Source organism: Engystomops pustulosus, chromosome 4, assembly GCF_040894005.1.
Source record: "Engystomops pustulosus chromosome 4, aEngPut4.maternal, whole genome shotgun sequence".
Taxonomy (NCBI): Eukaryota; Metazoa; Chordata; class Amphibia; order Anura; family Leptodactylidae; genus Engystomops; species Engystomops pustulosus.
In genome coordinates, this window is record NC_092414.1 from 119,983,220 (window position 1) to 120,008,671 (window position 25,452).

Here is a 25,452-nt window from a genome sequence, read left to right on the forward strand (position 1 = left end):
GGTTTTATTTACATACACGGATAAGAGTATAAAACATATTAAGTCGTAAATAGCCTGGTTCCTAGTAAGGTTTATTTTTGAATCTGAAGCGCCGGTGCATTGCCTGTGACCATTTTTGGATACCCACATTGCTTCACCGCTATCCCGCCGTCTGGATCAGGTAAAGCGGGCACCAGGAAACAACCGGCTGCTATATGCTTGATTACTCCCTGGATAAGGTGAGCGGTGACACTGTCACACTTCCTTACTTCTATAGGCTAACTAGATATACTTCACGAGGTTAGCGCCTCTTGTCTCTCTCTCTACCCTCCTGATATCCCGCCGGACCCACCGCCCCTGGAGCCTATGAGGGGGTACGCTTCCACCGGAATCCTTTAATTCTCAAATGTAATCTAAATACATTTAAATAGTGCCTGGAATCTACACCAGCTCCTAGATAGAATGAATGATTAATTCTGGAAAACTCAGAATGTGTCAAAATTATGAAGAGGTGTAAACATAGGCATAGTATAAGCCAGTCATCACTTATTTGCCCCAGTACACTTGACATATTTTAATTTTCAGTTCATGGAAAGTTTCAGATGTATTTAAGTGCAAAACCTTCATGCAAAGTGAACAAACCCTGTAAATAGAATACAGCTGAAATACTGTAGTGAGAACAAGCCCTATAAATCACATAGAAATTCTTATTGCACTTTTTTTTATTTTTCAGGACACATAAAATGAATTCAACCAAATAGAAATGGATTTATTTGGGGTATCGTAAATAAAAGATTGTGGCACAAGGTGTTAATGAATTGGTGCAAGACTGAAAATAACAAACTCCACATTCATGAAGGTGGTATATAACTTGGTAGACCATTTTTCAGCTGCTCGAATTGTGTGCCAAACATTGCGGCAATAAAAGTTTTGGGAAGCTAGAAGTGCCAAAAAAGTGTTGGGATTCTAATTGTGCTACCAAAAAAAAAAAGGCTTGAGTGTCGGGAAAACTGCAATAATGCAAAATCATAAATATGGGGCATAAGCTGCAACATGATAAGGGTCCATAGTTTGTGTTTGGAATGCCTGCGCCTAATTTATGAACCATCTGTGCCACAAAAAAACCCTGTATTTCCGACTTACACCTTTTTTTTTTTGCCGCAGTGGTGGAATCCTGGCACTTTGCACTGCTACTTTCCTGACACTTTTTGGCACAATTTTTGGCACACAATTAGAGCAGCTAAAAGCTGGTCTACAAAGTTCTATTTCACCTTCATGAATGTGGAGTTGGTTCAGACCATTTTTGTTTGTGCGCCAATTAATTAATCCTCTACACCAATATCTAACATCCCATTGTAAATTACGTCATGATTCATGCGCCAAAAAAATGGATCTTGTGAGACTTTTACAGAATCCCCCATTGTATGAACTATAGATTTTAGGACACGGAACTACAGATGAAAAACCCTTAGCTTTACAAATGCAGCAGCACAGTGGATCACATTACAAAAAAGGTCTGTGCAATTTTTTATTAAGATTCTGTAGAGAAAAATCTGCATGCAAATCCGCATCACAAACAAACATACCACCCATAACTTAAATCTACATATGAATAACTATGCATATTTTGTTTTCTTTATGAAAATGTGTGCAGCTTTCTAAAACCTTTAGAAAATGAGGAATGAAGAAGCCTGAAGAATCTGCAGCAGTGTATTGGTACCAATAGACTTACACTACTTTTGACCGGTCACAGTGTGGGCCAAAGTTTTGCAATGTGCAGACAACAGAACCTAGAAACAACTGCTATATACAAACTTACTTCTATACCTCCTTCCAATTCCAAAGTCATCAATAATGTAAACAACCAAAACTAAAAACTGTCCACAGCAAGTCTTGTAGTTGTACTAACCTGGTGTAACTGCTACTCCATTTCCATTAATGACAGGTCTCTCCTCTTCCTCTTCTTCTGGAGGTTCAATCCCGGTCTTCTCCATGTTGCTTACAGATTTATTGCGCTTACGTTTCCCCTCAACTCTTGGAATGCCACCAGGAAAAATATGGTCTGTTGCATTTAATAAGAGTGGAGCAGGTTCAGCTGGAGGCTTTGGAGTGCCGTAGTAATTTTCTGTGAATAAGTGTAACATTTTCACTTTATTATAGATTGTTATTAAATAGCCCAAAATGTAAAATAATAACTTATTGTCCATGTTGGAAAGTAGCCATGTAACACAAGTGGTAAATAAGAAATTAAAATATGAAAAAAAACAGATTATATGTAAAGCTCTAGTCTGTATCTGGCAATATAGCATCTGGTCAAGTTACTGTTCAGTGATTAACCATTGATTTATAAAATGATCAGCTGCTTTAGATTTCTTGGCCTTTCCCACGTGCATTGTTCATGCCTTGTAATTCATGTGGTCATGTATGCCCTGTTGGCATCTTTCAGTAAAACCATTCACCGAATGAACAACTGCGAAAATTTTTTGCTTACCTGTAATATGCTGGCTACATTTATCAAACTGGCCTTGTTTTAGATAATTATTTACCCTATAGAAAGCATAAAACTTTATGGGGGCATTAATTCCAGAAAATGTAACTTTGATGCCACTAAAGTAAATAGCAGTTTCAGTAGTTCCTTTAAATATATATGATGAGATCATTTCACCAAACATCAAAGAACCACAGGGAGGCATTTATTCACCCAGAGCAAAAATCAAAGGGAATTTGTGATTTGAATAGGACATCCACTAGAGGGACAGAAGTATAGAGAAACAGTTCTTTATCATGGAGTCCCATTTTCTCAAAGGAATAAAAATCCAGCCCCCCAGCACTTTGCCATTACAAATACTTGAGAAAGGTTCCCTTTAGACAAGCCATCCTGTCACCACATTTTCACAAATATTCCCATAAATTAACTTCATATTATTGTTCATTTTCTAACTGGCATCAGAGGGGATGTGTCCTGCTTGGCTGTCCCCCCTCATTACTCCTTCCCATGTCCCATGCCTTTTATCAGCATGCCATGGGTTTGCATAGTCGAGCAGTTGCTTGTAAACCATAAAGCAGCATGCACAATGCCCATTTATCTGATAGCGTAGTAGTGTAAAGCACTGCACCACTGGACTGTGGAGTAGTGGAAATGTGTTTTGTGGAGTGTCATGGATAAGTTGCATTCCATGTGATCCAGAACAGGTGAATGGATCATGTGATACTCAATGATTGTGTAAATGGAACAGTACCCCATGACCAGACTAAATGATCATGATGAACATGGGAGTCAGGCAGGGACCAAGAATCTGGCTCCATTTATGACGGGGAAAGCCAAGCGTAAATTGGAGGACTCAGGCTCAAGACGACCGGTTTCAAAGCCATACCGATAGTAAGTATGTTGCAGGCATTTATTAGAAAATGGGGAAAAAGAGTCAGACAAATGCCACGATTGACTTAGCATTAAAACATGTTAAATATTACATAAGAGATAAAAACAAAGGCACAAATATGAATGCATAATTAAACAAATATATATGGTAAAAAACTGCATACCAAGTTTATACATAAACATATACTGATAAAGAAGCAACAGTAATGTAGACATGTTTTCGGGATATATAAAAATAATTTCATGATTATCATCAATATATGTTTCTAAAATTCATGACGGAAAACAAGAACTACAAACACCTAAACATTTTATTAATGATACATTGCTTCCTAAGTTTAAGACCATGTGGTGGCGGGTAGCTAGTTTAAATATCCAAAATGGCTTTAATATTACCTTCGCTCATGGTTTTTCTGGCTATCTCAATGGCATGAGTGTATAGATTATTAATTCTACCATTTTGCGCTTGCAAAAAGTGCCTTGAGGCCCCAGAGAGGCTGCGGGATTCCCTCGGGATTGGAAATAGCCCTTAAATGTGTAGGAAATCTTGATTTAAATTTACAGATGGTTTGACCTATGTACATTAAATTGCTTTCAGTACACTATATAACATAAATTACTTTCATAGAACTGCAGTTGATAAAATTCTTATTGGGGAATTCTTTTGACCCATCATTGTTGGAAAAAAACTTTTTAGTAATGTTAAAATGCAGGTGATGCAACGAGAGGCACCACACTTGTAAAAGCCTTTTGTGGATAGCCATGTTTGATTTGACCCTGAACTGTATAATGGAGACATAAGAATCCCCAAAGTTTGCCCATTACGTGAGACGACCATTCATCCGTTTGACAGGATTTTCTCTAAAATGGGGCTGCCTTAAGTAATTTTGAAAAACTGATCGATTGAGATGGCTTTAAATTGTGGACTATATTGAATGACGACAGTAGGTATTGTACTAAAATCTTTAGCAACATGCAGCAATTTAGGGGGATTAATTAGTAGATCCCTGTCTCCATTAAGAATCATATCTATTGCAATTCTATGAACATACTCTATTTTATTGAATGCAATTTGATGTACATAAGGTCAAACCAGGTGTAAATTCAAATAAAAATTTGATCATTTACGGTATATTTCCAATCCCGAGGGTTGCAGCCTCTCTGGTACCTCAAGGCAAATTTTGAAACACACAATGGTAAAATGATTCATTTATACACTTATGCCATTGAGAAAAACCATGAGTGAAGGAAATATTGAAGCCATTTTGGCTAATTGCAAGGCATTTTGGATATTTAATCTAGATAACTGCCACCAACATGATCTTAACCTTAGGAAGGAAATAATACATCATTTTAGGGGGTATGTAGTTCTTGTTTTCCGTCATTTCAAGAATGTTTTTTTTTTCCGAAAACATGTCTACATTACTGTGGCTATTTTATCAGTATATGTATATGGATGGTAAACTTAATTTTAGTGACCAGAGCAAATAAAATCATGGGGTGTATCAAGAGAGGAATAGATTCTCATGATAAAGACATAGTTTTGCCCTTATACAAATCCCTGGTCAGACCACACATGGAATATTGTGTACAGTTTTGGGCACCAGTGTATGAAAAGGACATAGTAGAGCTGGAACGGGTGCAGAGGAGAGCAACCAAGATTATTAGGGGAATGGGAGGACTAGAATACAATGACAGATTACAAAAATTTGGGATTATTCAGTTTAGAATAAAGAGGACTGAGGGGAGAACTCATTACAATGTACAATTACCTGAACGGACAGTGCAAGGATCTCTCCAAAGATCTTTTTATACCCAGGCCCGTGACCAGGAGAAGGGGGCATCCACTACGCCTAGAGGAGAGGCAAAGGTTCTTTACTGTAAGAGAAGTGAGACTAAGGCACTCTCTGCCGATGGAGATTGTTATTGGGGAATCTATGTAGATGTTCAAGAGGGGCCTGGATGCCTTTCTGGAGAGAAAAAATATCACATATTCTGGGGATAAAACATTTATTTAATTCTTAAAGGTTGGACTTGATGGCCATTCGTCTTTTTCCGGCCTAATATACTATGATGCTATGTTTTAATGCTATGTCAATCATGACATTTGCCTCTCACTTTTATCCTCCAAACCCCCCTTGGCTTTCCCCGTCACGGATTGAACCACCTGATCCTCAAAGTATCAGTGGAGTTGGTTGCGGCCCAACTCCAACCAAACTATCATGTTCATCATGATAGTTTAGTCTGGTCATGGGATACTGTTCCCTTTACACAATCATTGAGTACCACATGGTCTGGTCACATGTTCCTGATCACGTCATGCAACTTATATAGATATCAGGTGCCATTCTCTTATATCAGTTATTGCATATGTAGTTTTAATCAGATCATAAATACGAGTAACTTTGTTGCTTTAGGGGCACCTTTTCTAAATATTTGACACCATTATGTCTGAAAAAAGTGGCTACCACTATGCTTTACAACCGGAAATGATGTTGATGTAATGGGGGCAGGGCAAGGTCTAGTTTGAAACGCGTAGGAACAATGGATCAACACTGTGGATGAATGAAAATTTGACACAATAAAAGTCTGAAAATTCACTGAAGTTGGCTGGACCACTATATTTTCTTCTTTCAAGGTCTAGTTTACCAAGTGTTTAAATGTTTGTTTCATCATAAAGAAGAATTGTTTTTGCAGTTCGGCTGCACCGTGAATTTTTGTTCCTTCCTATTGGTCTACAATCCATCTATTCCAGCCATCTAAAGCAAAAAAGTAACTTTTGAACAGAAAATCTACCACTTATGTAAAGCAAAATTAAAATACACTTATTGTTCGCTTCTCCACTATCCTACCAATGGTCTTTAAGATTGAGTCGCCAAGATCGCTTGAAAAAATTACTTCTAAATAAGCAGCTAGGAGCGCAAGTATCTGTAGTTTAATTTTGCTTTAGATTAATGGTAGTTTTCCTTTAAAATGTCAGAGCAACATTTTTTTTTGTCAACAGAAAATAATAAACACTTGGCTTTGTTAGCTTAGATGCACTCGAGTACTCTGAACAATAATGCTTAGATGACAAAGATAAAAAAAAGGGGTGAATATAAAGATATTTTCTTTAACTATCATGTTTCATAGTATCTTGGGAAATACCTACACAAGCTTGTTATGTTTATTATATTTATAAAAATTATAACTCACTGGAGTTACCTTGCAGTTAAGATTTTTTTTGCCAGTCAGTGATAGCCAGTATCTTGGGAAATTTACTGTGGAAAATTAGCTCTGAGCAATTTTGTGTTTTTTTCTGTGAGAAGCTCATGAAACTACATTTGTAGCTGGAGTGCTTTGAAATCTATCCACCGCTCAGACAGATGGCACGTCTTGAGCAATTATACTTCACTCATGCTTTGCTAGCTGATCAATGTCTTTCAAGCAAAGCTCTGGGAATCAAATTGGTAAGGTCAGAAACTGAGGGATAGCTTTCCACTATTTCCATCACTAACTCCTCACAGCCGACCGATGCTAAACCATTAGAAAATCCCATACTATTGATTATACAGCTCAGATGTGTAATGGGCACGCATTCTGTAGATTGACAGGACTATCATGGTACCAGTAAACAGTTTAAAGTGTCATAGAGTATCTGATATTGTAGAACATCTAGTACCACCAGATAGGATTTTATTATAAGGTTTTCTTCGTTGCAGGCTTTAAGAATATGAAATCTTACACTGTGAAAGTAGGAAGGAGAGGATTTGAACTGCATTGACTTTAATTTGTAGGAGATTCAATATATACACAGCCCAGAGACCACAAGCTAAAAAAAATCAAACCATGTTTTTCTCCAATTTCAAACAACCAAAGTAAAAAGTAACCAAGTAAAAAATAAATACAATAAAAACTTTTTTTAACAAGACTCTAGAGAAATTGTGGCAGATTCTATCAGAAGTGCCTTACATTAGACAGTGCACAGTTAGCCAAATAGTTTTATACTGCAGCAGATTTATTTCAGTGTTTGATGCTGAATGATAAATCTGACATAGTATACAGAGGCCAAGACTCTTTCACAAAAACAATAATACTCTATAATTACATTAAAATGGTTAAAAAAATCTGCTACCATGTTTGTTGTTTGTAAATTAGTTCAACTGATTTGACTTAAATTTACTTTAACAAGAACTCCCAGTAACTAGAGGAACAATGTGCATTTCCCATTATAAGGACATATAGAGGACATCCCATTTGTTCTGTTTTTTACTCAGTGCCTGAAGCCATTTACATGACTGTATAAGGACTCAGTTGTAGTACATAAATACAGTACCAGAACCCAGCTCACATCATTGATACAGCTTTAGAAACTGTCAGGATTCAGGGGTAGTCGACCAACTGTACCACCACGGACGATGACATAAGCCGAAGCCTGGGAGCGGAATCTAACTGTTTTCACCAGGTCGCCTTGGCCACCACCACGGACAAAGTCGCGGTTGTGGAGCAAAGTACAGAGTCGTAAAGCAGAATCATAGTTGCGGACAGGCAGGAGGTCAGGCAGCATGGGATTGTAGCCCTTAGCGGAGCAGAAAGTTAGGGCTGGCAGCAGAGTAGCAAAGTCAGGAACAGAACAGGGGTCACAACTGGAAATCAGGACAAACACACAGGGCAAGGAACACAGTTTTCTCAATGTCATGGAAGCACAAGGATCCGGCAGCGGACACCGGAAGGGGCCAGAGCATGCTGTGTAGGAGGCAGGGATGCGTGCTTCGGTGCGAGGAGACCTCTGGGGGAACGTGGACAGGTATGAAGGGCTGAGATAAAGGGGGGCACAAAGAGGCACACGGGTGCCCCAGCGTTGCGGTACATGGGTCGCAGGATCACCTGTGACAGAAACAAGTTCAAAGTGTAAATGAAACACCATAACCAAGCTCAGTGCATAAACACAGCTTTATAACCTAATTAGATAAATAAATAGAAGTGAGCTCAGCACCAAAACCAAACTCATACCATGAATACTGTGCTGGGACCAAGCCCAGTGAAAGAATCCCGCACCAGAACCAAGCTGAGTACATAAATACTGCACCTGAACCAAACTCCATTCATAGATTATGCCACATAAATGCATTTCCATAAACAAACTTTGTGATCTCAGAGCACTGCAGATACTAGGCAAGAAACATGTAGTAGGAATATCCACCAGCCACTTAAAATGAGAGGTGGACCTGAAAATAAAGATGGAAAATCACTCTGTGTTTCTGTTATTCTGCTATGTGCTTAGTGTATATTGAGCACTCCTCGGTATTAGAAAAATGGTAACACCCGGTTATCAATTTATTAATATAATCATCACTAGGCCATATCCAACATGTGCTATAATAGACTTTACATAGCGCTGCTGATTGCTGTTAAGTTACAGTCCAAAAGATGGAACAGAATACCATGTATGTCTGCAGCTGCAGCTCTATAGGCAATTTATATTGCAAAAGCTCTCCTGCAGGTCACTCTCAGTGGAGCAATAACAGAGGGTGGGAAGATGCTGCAGAATTGTGATCTCAAGACTAGAAATCTGTTGATTTACCGATGAAGTCACCTAGAGATTCCTATAATGCCCTCACAGTAGCCAATATAATTAAAGGAGCCTGTACACTAGCCAATTTAGTAACAGTGCCTCATAGCTGCCTATACTGTAACACAGCTCCCCTCCCACAGTAGCAAACATTGTAAGATTTTCTCCTATCCTCAGGCCAAGATGAATATTAAAAAAATGAAAAAAAACAAACAAACAAAACACACTTACCTTACCATGCTTCCCTACCACTGTGTTCTTTTCTTGGCTATCCTCTAGGCTTCCCTAGCAGGCTCCTGTAGAGAATATGCAATTACATTGCCTTTTCCTTGGGAAGGTGCATGAAGAGATGTCTCCGCTGTGATGCTCCTAATATGAATAGTACTGGTGTCTTTAGACATGAACACCATTGATTCATTAAAGTGAGTAGGATGGTTTGGGTAGGCATGGGCTCTAGGAGTATATGGGTCCAAGGCAGCAATCCAGGCTGCCCATATTAACCCTAATTTTGGAGTTAATCTGGTGCTGTTCATATCATTTAGAACAGATCTTCCAATTCCCAATTCAACCCCTTCCCTTCCCCACCCCACCCAAACCTCACTTGGCTTGAGTTTAGGATCCAAAATATATAAACAAATCTAATCAACCATTCCTGTACAAAATTGTAAATATGGAAACAAATACAAAACAAACAAAACTGACAAAATCAGGACAAACACAGTACAAAATTGTAAGGCAAACCGATAGTCAGAATACAGGCAAAGGGTCATAGATGTCAGAATACAAAACACAGTGTGAACAGGTGTATTAAAGTATTAAACTATAGCAGGCAAAGTGTACTAATCAGGAGGAACTTGTATGAGAATCCATTGTCCTTTTCCAGAAGGTGATTGGAGCGGGATTATGTCATTTACAGCGAGTTAACTTCGATAGAACTAGAGCAGGGTTTGCAAGAGACAGACAAGAGTGGTGCAATTCAATCAAGGCTGTCAGGGGAAGGAATACACAAGTGTTTACACTAACAAAAGCTGAACAAAACCAACTGACATATCAGAGCTCCTCAGCCACACTTTAGGAACAGAAGACATAGGCAGATATTTAACAAATATATTGCAGGTTCAGGGGTACTGGTACTAAAGCAGGTTTTTTTTTTTTATTGCAACAGTTGAACAAGTTCTCATACATTACCGTATACACACATAATTGGAATTTATTCATTTTAGGTAGTGTTATAGCTTCGTACAGATGCTACCATTATATAATTCACAAAGCTCAGATGTCCCATACATCTCTCCATGATGAAATCTGTTTCCATGGCAACTGTGACCACAGAACGCAGCACTTCCCGTCATACACATACACCGCTGGAGAGAGTCTATCAGATCTACAACTACTCCTCGTCTGAAATCCTCTCCTGATGGTATTTGGCTTAGGGCTGGAAAAGGAATTCACATTGTGTGATTGCAAAATATTTCGCACTTTTTCTCTTTATCTATATTTGTTCCAACAACTGTAATTGTATTTTACGGAGATTTCAAGAAATAAAACATTTTTTTATGTTATCAGGGGACATTGGTAATACTTGCAGTATAAATAAGAAAAATGGTTATTTAATAACCTAGTTATTGTTGCAGATTGTATAATCTTGTGTGCAACTAATGTTATTGTATGTGTATTGCACAACCTGTAACAAACTACCAAAAGGGGTTCCCTTATCAGCTGTTTTCAGTGAGCATCATAAAAGACCCCCAAAGAGTCAGACTGCAATACACAATCTATACAGTTATTATATGGTAAGATATTCATGTAAAAGAAATCTACCATCAAAACCAAGCCTGATAAACCAGACACACTTACTTATAGATCCAGTCACGGTGACTGTGGTAATATTCTTATATTTTATATCCAAGGCCTCCTTATTCTAAAATCAACTTTTAAAACTATTCTAATGAGCCTTAAGGGCTCCTGCAGGTCATACCAGAGCCCCTTCATGCTGAAGCTGCGCATGCTTTGACACCATCTCCCTCTCAGCACTTCCACCCCCTTCCTGCCTGCTGTAATCTCATTGCAGCATAGAAAGTTTCAGCAAACAGTGGGAGGAGGGAAATGTTCATTCCACCCTCACATCCTGTGAATCTGCAATACCGAGGTTCTCTGGTAACATCCCCAAGAGCCCACCAGGAGGCCATGTGCAACATCCCTCACCGGGGTCTAGCCTTTTCTTGGGGCCTAGAGACAGCCGGGGCCCGCAGTACCTGAGTGGCTGGTGGTTGCAGCCTAGGCACGCTAGTGTCACAGTGCTTGGTATGGGGATCCAGAGGGCTGTCCTACAGCCTGGCAGGTCTCCAGCAGGGTGGTGTTGGCAAGAAATGATGAGGGAGAGGCTGCTATAGCGGTTCTCCCTGGGGCAACCCTTTGGTGTCTGAAGTATGAGTCTCTGATCCACTGACTACAACTGCTCTCAGTCTGAACTAGACTGGAACTGTAGCAACGTGCCTTAACAAATAGTAGAATGCTGGAGATGCAGTTGGAGGGAGCCACAGGAGTAGATCACCAGCCTGGAGGCAATGGCAGACTGGGAAATAGCTGTGTCCTAGTAGGATGCTTCAGCTTGTCCTGGGTTGCTTCAGATATCACCCTTGAAGGTAGGATGATACCCCTTTACTCTCACTAACTAGCTCTGCAGAGCAGCTCAGGCAGTGAGCTGAGCTCTGGCTGCACTCTGACCAACTGGTCTAATCTGGTCTGTCTGACTGACACTAACTTCACTGGATTAACTCCAGTCTTCTTCTGGGCTCTGACTCTTCTGAGTCTGACTGAGCTCTTCTTCTGAACTCTAGAACTTTCCTGACCAGGGGTTTTATTACTCCCACTGGTCAGGTGGTGGTTCCTCCTCCAATCGCATCCCAGCTCACAGATACAATCTATAACACATGTGATTGGTTAACACAGATTACATCACATAAAGAATTAACTCCTGCCTTACCAGGCAGACTCTACCGCTGCAGTGTTCCCCTGTGTTATGTAGTGACCTGCTGTGGGGTTGATCAGACCCTTCACAGGCTGCAAGCTACATGGTGGGACGTATTCGCAACAACCCCTCTGCCTTGCATCGCAGGGGTGTTGCACATGGATAACACATATAAAAAGATTACCCTAGGCACTGTGACTGGATCTATGACTAAGTGTCCCTGCTTTATCATGCTTGTTTTTGATGGTTTTCCTTTAAGGATCCCAATGTAATATATTTTCTCTGTGATGGCAAAGGAAAATCTGATTATCCAGGGGGAATTTTTTCTCCGGTGATCTCAGATACCAGACCCTTGGCCATTGGCAGACGTACAGATCAAAGGGAATTTTGAAAAAAAGGCCGAGATCTTTTGGATCACCCGCTTGTGTAAAAGGTTATAAAGTAAGTAGAAAGCCAAGTGGCCACCAGTGGCCTGGTGGTGGGTTAAAAGAGTAGTATGTTTCAGATGCTGTTGAATAAATTCAATACTTACTGCCTTTGATTGTTAACTGAAAGAACACTGAGGCTTTTACATCTACAGGATGATCTACAGCAATGCTATAATCATGTCTGTTATATCCTATTGATTAAACCTGCATTTGCCAAAATAGACAGCTTTCACAGCAGGTGCCTCCTTTTGTCTGTTTGGTTTTTTTATATGCAAATCAATAACAAAGAAAATGACTACTGTTATACTCAGGGATCTTATGTACGGGAAACAAGATATTTCATAATGATTAGCAATGCCAAGGAGACAGCTCATCTTCACACCTTGCTCCATACTCGCATGTTATTATCTAGATTGTAAAGCTCTCAGTCTGTCTGTACATCTGGGATGCATGTGTCCACTCAATGTAAAGTCCCCTACCCTGGCCTGTGCAACCAAAAAAAGCGATGCTCTACAAGAGCCTTACAGTATTTACTGAAATAGTGCATAGGTAATTTGATTTTGGGGCCTGTCCAAAAAACACAACATAGTACTTCTACCTTATTACTTTCATTAGAAACACAAACCCGCTCACATTGAGTTTATCTCTCCCTGCATCAAGGACTTGTGCACGCTACTTGCAATCAGTGCCACAATTATAGGGTGCTTAGTGTGACTGTATTTACAGGCCTGAGGAGTAGAAGGGGCCCCCATTCCCAGAAATCCTTGCTCCCTCCCTGGGGTGCAGGAGTATACTGTGCAGTCCTGCAGATGTGGAGGGGAGGGTTTGCTCCTGCAGACTGCATGTGAATTTTCTGTTCTGAACTGGAGCATGAACACATCAGGTCTCCCGTTCCCCAAACCTGAGTGCCTTCTGCTGCTATCATCTTTCTATTATCAATCTATCCATCTCATATCTATCAATCCATCCATTTATCAATCCATCCATCTTATTTTTTATTTTTGCTAACATCTTCATCCTAGGATATTTTGGTCTGCCCATTTTCCAGGTATATAGACTTAATAGAAAGATATGAGTTAGAGAGATATACTGCATACTGGAAAGTGAAGCGATTAGATTTTCTCCCTCATTTTTTAAACTTTTATTTTTTACAATTTTTTAGAGGCCCCCTAGGGGATTATACTGTCCCCGTGTAATATGTTAAGGTACATTATAGTTTCTGCGTTACTTATTATGTAATTACTGTTTTTATGCACTAAAAATTCAGATCCAGAGGTTTGGGAAGGCCATAATCTTGATACAGATCAATAAACATATGTATGTTCAAGATATGGTGTAGTAATATAAACCTAATGTGCGTAGGGGGAGATGGCACAAAATTTGCCAATCAGGGACCCCAAAATTTTATTTCTGTCCACAAGACAAATGTCTATCCTGTACCAGTGACAGACTTCTTCCATACAAGGATGTACAGGCGGTCCCCTACTTAAGAACACCTGACTTACATACGACTCATAGTTACAAACGGACCTCTAGATGTTGGCAATTTACTGTACTTTAGCCTTAGGCTACAGTAAACAGCTGTAACAGTTACCACTGGTGTCTACAATGAAGTGTTTTTGTTAATCCTGGTTCTTATGACAATCCAACATTTTTAAAGTCCAATTGTCCCAGAGACCAAAAAAAAATTGGCTGGAGGTTACAATGATAAAGTATACAAATTCAACTTAAGAACAAACCTACAGACCCTATCTTGTATGTAACCCGGGGACTGCCTGTACAACATTAGAATACACAGGATTTGTTGATCATAGATGTGTAAAGATGTCTCATATCTAAAGAGATTGCAGAATTTGGACAAGCACAGCAATTTCTTTACTCTTTAACATGCAGAACACCAAACATTGCACAGTGGCTGTGCTTGGTATTGCAGCAAACCCCTATTTACTGCAAAGGGACTTAGCTGTTAACAGGCTACTTAATCAATAAATGTGACACCACTGGTTTAATCAAAAGCATGGGTCACCAGGGCACTGTACCTTCTTCAAGCAGCTGATCTGATATTGATTACCTACCTATTGTATGGCTGCTATTGATCTTTAATATATTGCCTTATTTTACAACCTGATTTCTTGATAATAGCACTTAAAACGTTCTTCAATGGCATAATAATATAGCATGTTGATATAAGGATATTGTACTTTGAAAACAACTGAAAAAACTTCTAAGCTTTCAACAGGCAACATCACCAGTTGTCTTATACTTGGTTCACTTCATTGTGATCCTGGTTTTCAGAATTTTATTGAAGGCTAAGCTGTCCAAAAGGGGTTGAGGGCCATAAAACTGGCGGACAAGGTTTTATAAATTTCCTCATTGCGTTTCAACAGGAAAATAATATTTTTCTCAGGTCAGATAATCGTTTGTTTGTGGATACAATAATTATCTGACCTTGTACAGGCGGTCCCCTACTTAAGAACACCTGACTTACATACAACCCCTAATTACAAACGGACCTCTGGTAATTGGTAATTTGCTGTACTTTCGCCTTAGGCCTAAATGAACAGCTATAACAGTTATTAAAGGTGTCTGCCATTAAACTTTATTGGAAGAAAAATAGGATCACTCCGGCACAGAGAACTTCTTTAAAACTTGCAATATTTATTAATCCAAAAAATCAAACGGTAAAATTAGTAGCAAACGTCCATTGTCGCATCACCAGAAACACTTCATGCGGAAAAAGCGAAGCCTACGCGTTTCAGGTGTGTACTACACCCTTAGTCATGGCATACTGAATGAAATAGGGTGTGTGTCTAATATGCCGGTAACCGGGTGACGTAAAACACGTACATCCGGAATCGGCAACTAAGCCCTAGAAACATTGTAATAAAATATAAATCAATGTATAAAATCAGAAAAAAGAAGAAGAAGAAACAAAAACCCACAATATGTTATGTGATGAGACACAATGCGAATACAGAGAATGTGAATATATTACAATCTGCAGGAGACCCTCCTCTAACTTGTACGGTTCGCATTCTTGCGGAAAACTGCTGGTCACAGCTGGTCAATCAGTGTTACCTCTGCTGCGCCTGCGTTACAACATTGACTTTGTTTAATGTCTCCAGGAAACAACACAGAGATTACCGTATAATAAAGTTATTACATGAAACTCCAGAATGAAAGGTACGTGTCCATTGAATGTACATAGCTAAAAATCTGTAGTGAACCCGGAAATGGAAAGAAATAATGAAAGACTGATTGGTTTAAAGAAACTATTGAAATTGGATGTGATTTTGCCCTCCCTCATGGTATATGCAATGTATAGTAGAGCAGGTCCACGGGTGTAATTATTACATGGCTACAGAGTGAGGTAAGTAGTGTAGATGTTTTGTATGAAATGACAGGGAGAATGACATTGGGAGATCACTTTGGGAAGAGTCAATAGTGGAATAGGAATTCCTGTCTATAATTCAAACCCTTTGGTGTTCTGGTATCCAAATGAAAGATCCAGAATGCTTCCCTGTTTCGTAATGTTTTCTGTCTGTCTCCTCCTCTTCTTCCTTTATGTATCTGTTCTATGGCAAAAGTTTCTAAAGTTGAGACATTGCCCTGATGGACCTCGATAAAATGTTTGACGGCCCCTGACATATGTTTATTATAGGAGTTTCCTTTTTTAATGTTGGTGATGTCTCTAAGATGCTCAGTGAGTCTCTCCTTGAACCTTCGTATAGTGCACCCGATGTACATGACTGCACATGCGCTGCATCTGATGACATAGACTACATAATTGCTGTTGCAATTGAGATATTTGTTAATAGTGTATGTCATTGTGTTGTCAGTATTAGAAATTTTTTTTGTGATTTTGACAAATTTGCAGCTAGTGCATGGGTGTGTACCACATATGTAAAAACCTTTGGTGGTCAGCCAAGTAGGGTTACTATTGTGTCCTGTGTCTTCATAGAACAAGCTTGGGGAAACATAGTTCCCCAGTGTCGGGGCTCTGCGTGGTACTATTTTACATCCGTCTCGTAAAATTTGAGCTAATTTGATGTCATCCATGAGGATGGGTAGGTTCCGCTCAACAATTTTTTTAATTTGGGGGAACTGGTTGCTGTACTGTAATGTCCCCTGTGGGCGGTGTTGTCTGGTACCATATAGTAAATCTTTATGATTTTTAGAATCCACTATATGTTTGGCTCTAGTTAGGGTCCAGTTTGGGTATTTCCTTTGTTTTAATCTAGAAATGATATTATTGGTTTCCAATTGAAAATCTTGATCAGTACTACAATTTCTGCGGGCTCTTGTTATTTCCCCTACTGGTATGGATTTAATGGTATGTGCTGGATGTGAGCTTTTTGCATGTAAAATGGTATTCCCTGCAGTTGGTTTTCTGTACGTGCGGGTTTGTACCATTCCCTCATCATCTATGCTAATATATAAATCCAGGAAAATAATATGTTCTGTGCCCACTGAATGTGTGAATTGTAGGTTATATGGATTGTGATTGAAGTATTCCAAAAGCACTGGTACGGCAGACACATCGCCCCCCCAAATGATGAGGAGATCGTCGATGTATCTGCCGTACCAGTGCATGGAAGCAAGAAAGGGGTTATCCTCGTTGTAAATATATCTTTCTTCCCAGAAAGCCATGACCAGATTGGCCATAGAAGGAGAATACTTGGCTCCCATGGAGACCCCACGGGTTTGCAAATAATATGAATTATTGAAGGAGAAGAAATTGTGTGTCATTAGGTACCAGGTAAGTTCTTTGATAAAGAGTTTGGAATTAGTGTCATATGTACTATATTTGTTGAGATGGTGATCGAGTGCCTCTATTGCTAATGTATGTGGTATACTGGTGTACAATGCTGTAACATCGCATCCCACCCAAACAAAATCATCTGACCATTTGATCCCATTTATGGCTCTAAGTACATCCCTAGTGTCTTGAAGGTATCCCGGTATCCTGCGTACTAAAGGTTGCAATTGTAAATCGAGCCATTCACAGGCTCTCATTTAATGAACCGATACCAGATACAATGGGTCGCATGGGAGGGGGATTAATGTGTTTATGGACCTTTGGTAACGCGTGTAAAATTGGCATGGTGGGATGTGACACTTCTAGAAATTCCCTCTCACTAGTGTTTAAGACTTGTAATGCAACACCTTCTTCCAAAATCTGTACAAAACTTTTAGCAAATACTTTGGTGGGGTCTCCTGTTAATTTCCTGTACGACTCCTGATCCTCCAACAATTTTAGGACCTGTGTTTTGTACAGGTCACAGTCCATAACCACCACGCATCCGCCCTTATCTGCCATTTTGACAGTAAGGGAGGTATTATGTTTTAATTTATTAAGAGCGTTTTTTTGTTTGCGTGCAAGGTTGGACCTATATAAGGATTTGGCGGAGGAGCAGGAATCGTACAGGTTCTTCAAATCCCTCTCTATGGCTTCCTGATATTTGTCCATAGAGGGGGTTCTTGACGGAGCTGGGTAGAAATGGGGGTTAGGCATTTTTAATTTCCTTAAATTGGTTTGTGGTAATGATGGCCCCATCTCATCCAGCTCCGTCAGGGTAATGATGGACATTTGTTCCGCAAAATTAAAGTCAGAGAACATATTATTTCGAACATCGTTACATTGATTTAACTCTATAATATTCTCACTATCCAGATTATCCGTCATAAAATGTCTTTTGACTGTAAGACCTCTGACAAACTTATTGATATCTTTGATAGTGTTGAATAAGTGAAAGTCATTAGAGGGTGAAAAGCTGAGTCCCAACGATAATAGATCTCTCAAGTCGGCTTGATTTTTTGGATTAATAAATATTGCAAGTTTTAAAGAAGTTCTCTGTGCCGGAGTGATCCTATTTTTCTTCCAATCTACGCACACGTCAAGGTCCGGACGTACTCCTAAGCACAAGCATGGATGCAGGTGAGCGGCTAACTTTTTTTACATTATTTATTAAACTTTATTGTTGTTCCTGGTTCTTATGACAATCCCACATTTTTAAAATCCATATGTCACAGAGACCAAAAAAAAATCTGGCTGGGGTTACAATTATAAAATATATGGTTCTGCCTGTACTGGATTATCTGACATTCGAAAAAATCTACCAGGACACCTAATATTGTGGTTTTTAATCATATTACGAAGGAGTGACACTCAGAACACCCAGCTTCCCTAACAGCTAGACAATTTTATCAATGTAAAGTTGACCAATATAATGTGTGTATATAGGAGAAAGAGAGAGTTAGTGTGTGTGTGTGTGTAAGATAAAAAGAGAGAGACCAATGGAATGCAGAATTGCTATATGAGAATTATATTAAAAGGAGTTGGGTGCAAGCCAACAGGGTGAGGCATAAAAGGGGGTGTGCATAATTAGCAGCCTGGAGCACCAGACATCTTGTTCCTTGACCCAGACCTGGCGAAGTGTCCAGTGGTTAGGACGCAAAACGCTTTGTCTTTTATATATTATTTGTTTTTATTTTTCTAATAAAACCCGTTATCGGGTTGCGCAGGGTCCTATTTTTTCTTCAAACATTCGTAAGGAACGAAGTCTATCTTCATCCCCGCATATTACCAGATGATTGTATGTCCGGAATCTCTCTACCGACAGGGACCAGGCAGCACCCATAGTGCTTCTTCTACAGACATCTAGCCCGCTATCGTAATTTATTTGTGCCAGGAAGTGCTTGTCCTTTTTCTATCTCCATTCAAACATCTTGTCCCTGTACTCTGTGTTGTTCTTTATAACTCTTTTCTAGGTGATCCCCACAATCCTGGTGATCCCGCAATCAAGTTAAGGAAGAGCATAGGTGAATATATGTACAATGTTTTTTACTTTTTTTAAAACGGTAGATTTCCTTTAAATGTGCACTCTGCCCCCCCCCCAGCCTGACAAAACAGAAATGTAGATATTATGCAAATTTATTAAACAGGAAAAACTGAATTATAAGATGGTCATTAGTATTAAGACCCTTTGCTGTGACACTCATATTTAACTCACATGTTGACCATTTCCTTCCTTCCTTCTACTCCTTCATTAGAGTCAAGCTGTGTTTAATTAAACTGATTTCACTTTATTAGAAAAGGCACATGCCTGTCTATATAAGACCTCACAGCTCACATGGCATGTCAGAGCACATGAGAATCAGGAGGTCTAAGGAATTGCCCAAGGAGCTCAGAGAGAATTGTGGCAAGACAAATCAGGCCGGTTACAGAAGAATCTCTGCAGCACGCAAGTTTCCTAAGAGCACAGAGGCCCCTATAATCTTTAAATGGAAAAAGTTTGGGACAACCACAACTGTTCCCCGACCTGGCTGTCCAGCCAAACTATGCAAATGTGGGAGAAGAGCCTTGGTGCGAGAGGTAAAGAAAAATCCCAAGATCACTGTGGCTGAGATCCAGAGATGCAGTAGGGAGATGGAATAAAGTTCCACAAATGCAACTATCACTGAAACCCTCCACCAGCCTGGGCTTTATGGCAGAGTGTGCCAATGTGCTCTCCTCAGTTCAAGACATGTTAAAACCTGCATACAGTTTGCAAAATAAACAAAACACATGGAGCAGCCCGCTACTATAAGAAATAAGATTCCCTGGTCTGATGAGGCGGAGATTGAACTTTTTGGTGGTTATTCTAAGCAGTGTGTGTGGAGAAAACCAAGCACTGCTCATCACCTGCCAAATACAATCCCAACACTGAAATGTGGTGGTGGCAGCATCATCCTATGGGGGTGTTTTTCAGCTGCAGGGACAGGACTATTGGTTGCAATTGAAGGAAAGAAGAATGCGGCCAAGTACAGAGATATCCTTGATGAAAACCCTCCTACAGAGTGCTCTGGACTTGACCAAAGGTGAAAACTTAAATAACAAAGCAGTGGCTTCAGAAGAACTCTGTGACCATTCGTGAGTGGCCCAGCCAGAGACCTGACCTAAACCCAATTGAGCATCTCTGGAGAGATTTGAAAAGGACTTCCACCAACATTCACCATCCAACCTGAGGGAACTGGAGAGGATCTGCTAGGAAGAATAGCAGATGATCCCCAAATCCTGAAAAACTTGTTGCATCATTCCCAATACTGAGCAAAAGGTTCTGAATACTTAGTACCTCTTGTTTTATAAACTAGCAAAGATATCTACATTTCACAGTTTTTTTCTGTCAAGATGGGTGCAGAGCGTACATGATGAGCATAATCAGCAAAAAAAAAGAACTATTTTGATCCTAACTTGAATTGGCTGCAATGAAACAAAGAGTGAAAAATTTAAAGGGGTCTTTCCATACCCAGTGTGCCTATATATTTTACATTTTTGCCAAATTAATTTTACTTTTTATATTTTTTATTAGTGTCACAAGTAGACAAACTTGTAATCATTTAAACACTTATGATATCTCTGGAAGGGTATAATTGACATTTATGGGTGTTTTTAAAGGGGTTTTCTGGGATTTTTCTTTTAGATGAGCCTAAGGATGAAAAAATAACAAAATATCCCATACTTGCCTCTATCCGGCAATCTGGTTCAGTTTTGAACCTTGTGTATACAGCAACTCGGTGGTAATATGAAAGCACATACCTGCTACTGCCACATCTGTAGCATGTAGTAGGAGTGTGTTGTTCATGTGTTGCCCCCAACTATTTAAAACAAATAGAATCAAAATATTCTCCACTACCATTTTCCAGTTCTGGAGTCTTCAGATGAGGAGAACACACCCATGTTATCAGTCTTATATATACACACTACCTGGACTGGCTTCTTGCCCGTTATTATCCGGTTACAGACCGGATTATATCCAACAAGAGCTGATGACGGGCTACTGGCAGTGAGTAAAAAAAGGTCTTCTGGAGGTTGTATGGACTACTCCCTCTCACTTCCTGTTCCTCCCTGAACCAGGCTGTGTCTGGAACAGAATTGTAGGGGATCAGGGACTAATAAGTAAGGAGTGGTTATGCTAGGTACAATGGGGGTCATTGACTAAGGGCCCGATTCGCGTTTTCCCGACGTGTTACCCGAATATTTCCGATTTGCGCCGATTGTACCTGAATTGCCCCGGGATTTTAGCGCACACGATCGGATTGTGGCGCATCGGCGCTGGCATGCAGGTGACGGAAATCGGGGGGCGTGGCCGAACGAAAACCCGACGTATTCGGAAAAACCGCCGCATTTAAAAACCGAAAATGTGTCGCTTGGGAAGCGCTTACCTTCACCTGGTCTAGCTCGGTGTATTCCGGTGCGTTCAGATGATTTTCAGCGCAGCAGCGCCACCTGGTGGACGGCAGAGGAACTACCTTCATAAATCCCGCCCGGACCTAAATCCTGTTCAGAGAACGCGCCGCTGGATCGCGAATGGGCCGGGTAAGTAAATCTGCCCCAATGTGTTGAGCCATTGTATGAAAACTTTAATTCTCCAGGAAAACCTTTGCAATTAACATAAAACCAAACACTATCTGATATTGTATTCTTCTAACATTCTTATACATATTAGAGAAAAAAAAAACCTTTCCCATTGCATGTAAAAAAACTCCAAATGAGGACTATTTATAAAGTGTTCTGCTTCAACAATTTCAATTTAATATAGATTTTCCGGCTGTCTCACATAAACCTTAAGCTTACAATAACATGGCTTAAAGCTTTCAAGTATGACTTATTTCCATTCATTCAAATAATGATGCATTCAAGTAGCAACAGATAATATAAAATGGATTAGGCTTTTGTTTATAAAGGTAATGGAGAAAATAAAATACTGATGTCATAAATAGAAAAAAGCACCACAGGACATTTCACATATATACATAACATAATATACCACATGAAACCTACCAGTTTGTCAAAAATTTGCATTAAAGGGGCTGTCCACTTCAACCACATTCCAACAAATAATTGATATTGTTTGTGTAATGAAAAGTTATTACATTTTCCAATATACTTTCTGTATCAATTCCTGATGCTTTCCAAAATATTTGCTTGCGGTCATGCAACAGGAAGTTTCATCATTTACTTCATATAGATAAACACCGATCCATAGACATGTAATCTCACACAGCTCATTATAACAGCATCACATGGCCATGGGCTGGTGTTTGTTTACAGGAAGTAAACAATGAAACTTCCTGTTGCATGACAGCAAGAAGACAACAATCAGAGATCTAGAAGACCATGAATAATTGATACAGAAAGTATATTGGAAAGTGTAATAATGTTACACAAACAATATTCATTATTTGTAGTAATGTGCTCAAACTGGACAACCCCTAAGTATGTGTACAGCTCACGTTTGACGACAAAACATTTAATCACCAGCTTTGGAAGACATTTCCAAGTCCAATGTTAGTTAGTAGCACATTTGCTTGAACTAGAGAAAATAAACTGTAAATTGGGGGGGGGGGGGACAGCATATCACTATCCACCTTCCACCTAACCTCTGCAAAGCTGTGACACCCTGTGACACCAAATTACTCATAGAGTGCCTTGCATCATCATGATGCTACAGTGACAGAAGACCATTTGTGGGCAATAAATACGTTTTCTGAAGTGACTTTTATAAGAATAGCTTTTCAGAGGTGGAATGTGCATCTATCAGATGCATATGGCAGTACTACAGTATTTAGAAACTCCCAATAACCCTACAGGTCATAAGAGATAAGCATTGTTCCTACTATTTTTTAAGATACAGGCAATCCCCGAGTCACGTACAAGATAGGTTCTGTACGTTTGTTCTTAAGTTGAATTTGTATGCAAGTCGGAACGGTATACTTTATCATTGTAATCCCAGACAAATATTTTTGGTCTCTGTGACAATTGGATTTTAAAAATATTGGATTGTCATAATAACCAGGATTATCAATAAAGCTTAATTTCAGACATATTTTATAACTGTTATAGATGTTTATTGTAGCCTAGGGTTAAAGTACATTAAATTACCAACATCCAGAGGTCCGTTTGTAACTAGGGGTCGTATGTAAGTCTGGTGTTTTTAAGTAGGGAACCGCCTGTATCCCATTATACATCCATTCTATATACATTTATTTAGTCTAAACAAACAATGGTATATATTTATAGACAGGATTAGAAATGCAGCGGTTCCATCAGGAAACATAACCTGTAAGAAATATTTTGATAAAATAGTATTTTGTATAACACATGGACAGATTCCCTCCGTTCTCTGTATTAAATGAAACGCTGGCTGCTAAATGTTGACTACTCATAGAGAAGACAATAAATCTTGTACACAAGTGATTTATATGTATGACGTACACTGCTAACATAAATAATACCTTTTCAAATGAAGCTTCAAGGCTTTTAAAACAACTCGCTGAGCTCAGCAGAGGAAATCCATACATAATGATGGATTTATGGAAGAGCATTCTGCTCTTGTTGCTCTTTGTAAAGAAGAATCAAGGTTTCGTGACAGGTCTCATGTTGATTAGGAGAAGTTCACATCTTTTGTCAAGACAGCCATCAAAAAAATGGCAAAAAAAAAAAAAAAATAGTGTGACATTTTTAACAAAGGGGCCCATCAATTGATGCCGATTTATACAGTATCTTGTGACTGACAATGTGATGGCATTATTTAAGTTTTTCTATTCTTTTAATGAAACAGACAAATGGAAATACTAGTGAATTTTGTAAAGCTAACCTCAGTAGATAACTCGGCATCAAAAGCGCCTCGAGCGCGTCGAGTCTTAACAAAGGCAGCTCAAAAGAATTTGTTTTCGGTTTCCAGAATGCTATACATTAGTCTATAGTTTGATGGTTCCATCAATCTTAATGTAAAAATGTTGTACAAATACAAAATACATGATACCAAAATATACCTAACAGTTACATGAGTTCAGCTTCCATTCTACCAGTATGATGTTAGTTAGATATTCTAAACTTTTGGACCTTTAAGGCGATGAAGTGTGTAATGAAGTTTTCTTTCAGATCCTGACCAGATTTTTGACATTTGTCAGTAAATGTTAAGCATGTAAGATGGTTTGCTGAGTTACAAGAGAAGCACAAGCACTTTCTTTTCCGTGATACAATAAAGGCAATATGTATCAGTCTGGTGGAAAGTCGTCTTTTAGGGCCAGTTTCTAGTTTATTGTGAGCCAAAGCAAGGGACAGTCACGGTAGCCCTACAAAACACAGAAAGAATGGAAAACCGTACATTATACATCATCTCTGTGTAGTCTTCGCTAATGAGATATTGTGAACTGGCCCAAAACCATATTAGATCAAAACTGATTTTGTTAAGTCATAAAGTCATGAAAACTTGATTGATGATATTCCAGAGCTTGGGAAATGCAGTTTTAACGTTTATAGTTACTATATTATTGCAGTGTCTTTTCCTGTTTTCATTTTCTAAAGATGCAGGACATTTGCACGTTCCTTTAAAATTGCACAAATATTTGTTGTCATCACTTCACACACACAGCACACATCTTCAGTATGGTCAATTTTCTTGTAGCACAACCCATAAGGCAAGTTAGAGGGTCCAAAATAATCCCTAAATGGGATGTTTTCCGTTTCTCTTTGGATGATCACCTTGTCGGAGCCCAAATTTGTAGGTACTTTAGTGAGATAGAAGACTACTGAATCTAGTTACTGCATTGTAATAACAGATCATTCATACCCCTGGCCATGTGGAAAAGACCATGCGGTTATTAATAGAAGATTTCAATATGGACAATACCTTGTAGAGAAAATAAAGAAAGAGACCTCCAGCCTTGCAATCCTCAAACATGTGTGCTGGATCTTGCCACACATGTTTTCAAGAGCCTTTACAGGAACTTTGAGGGTCCTAAAAATGTTTAACTCCAGAACTGAAAGATGAAACAAGCTTGGTTCTGGTACCATATATAAAAAGTAAATGCCATTAACACTGGGCTTAATAGTTTGACGGTCTTAATTGTCCCCTAGTTGTCATCATCCGTCTTCTTGTTAAGACTAGTTAAAAATTACAAATGTCTGCAGGTTTTCCTTAGACCGTAGGGAAAATTCAGGCTGTCTAGGTAAACATATAATTGGTAGTAATGCAATTAAAAACTTTCATTTGTCCCCTTCATCATTTTGTGATTCATCCTTATTCTGGAGTCGGGAAGTAAGAATATATTCCCAACTCTAGACAGCGCTGTTTCAATGTCTTTGCAACTCATCAGT

At 39.2% G+C, this 25,452-nt stretch overlaps 1 protein-coding gene across 10 annotated transcripts in view; it reads right to left on the reverse strand.

Annotated features, from left to right (window-relative positions):
- MAGI2 (membrane associated guanylate kinase, WW and PDZ domain containing 2) overlaps positions 1-25,452 on the reverse strand; it is a 546,118-nt gene that overhangs the window by 198,585 nt on the left and 322,081 nt on the right. For all 10 annotated transcript variants that reach the window (XR_011854944.1, XM_072147252.1, XM_072147245.1 and 7 more), the window contains one exon: positions 1,889-2,104. Coding sequence is in view for 9 of the 10 variants with exons in the window: in XM_072147252.1 (XP_072003353.1) it covers positions 1,889-2,104 (216 nt within the window). In the remaining variant the exon portion in view is untranslated. The remainder of the gene's footprint in view (positions 1-1,888; positions 2,105-25,452) is intronic.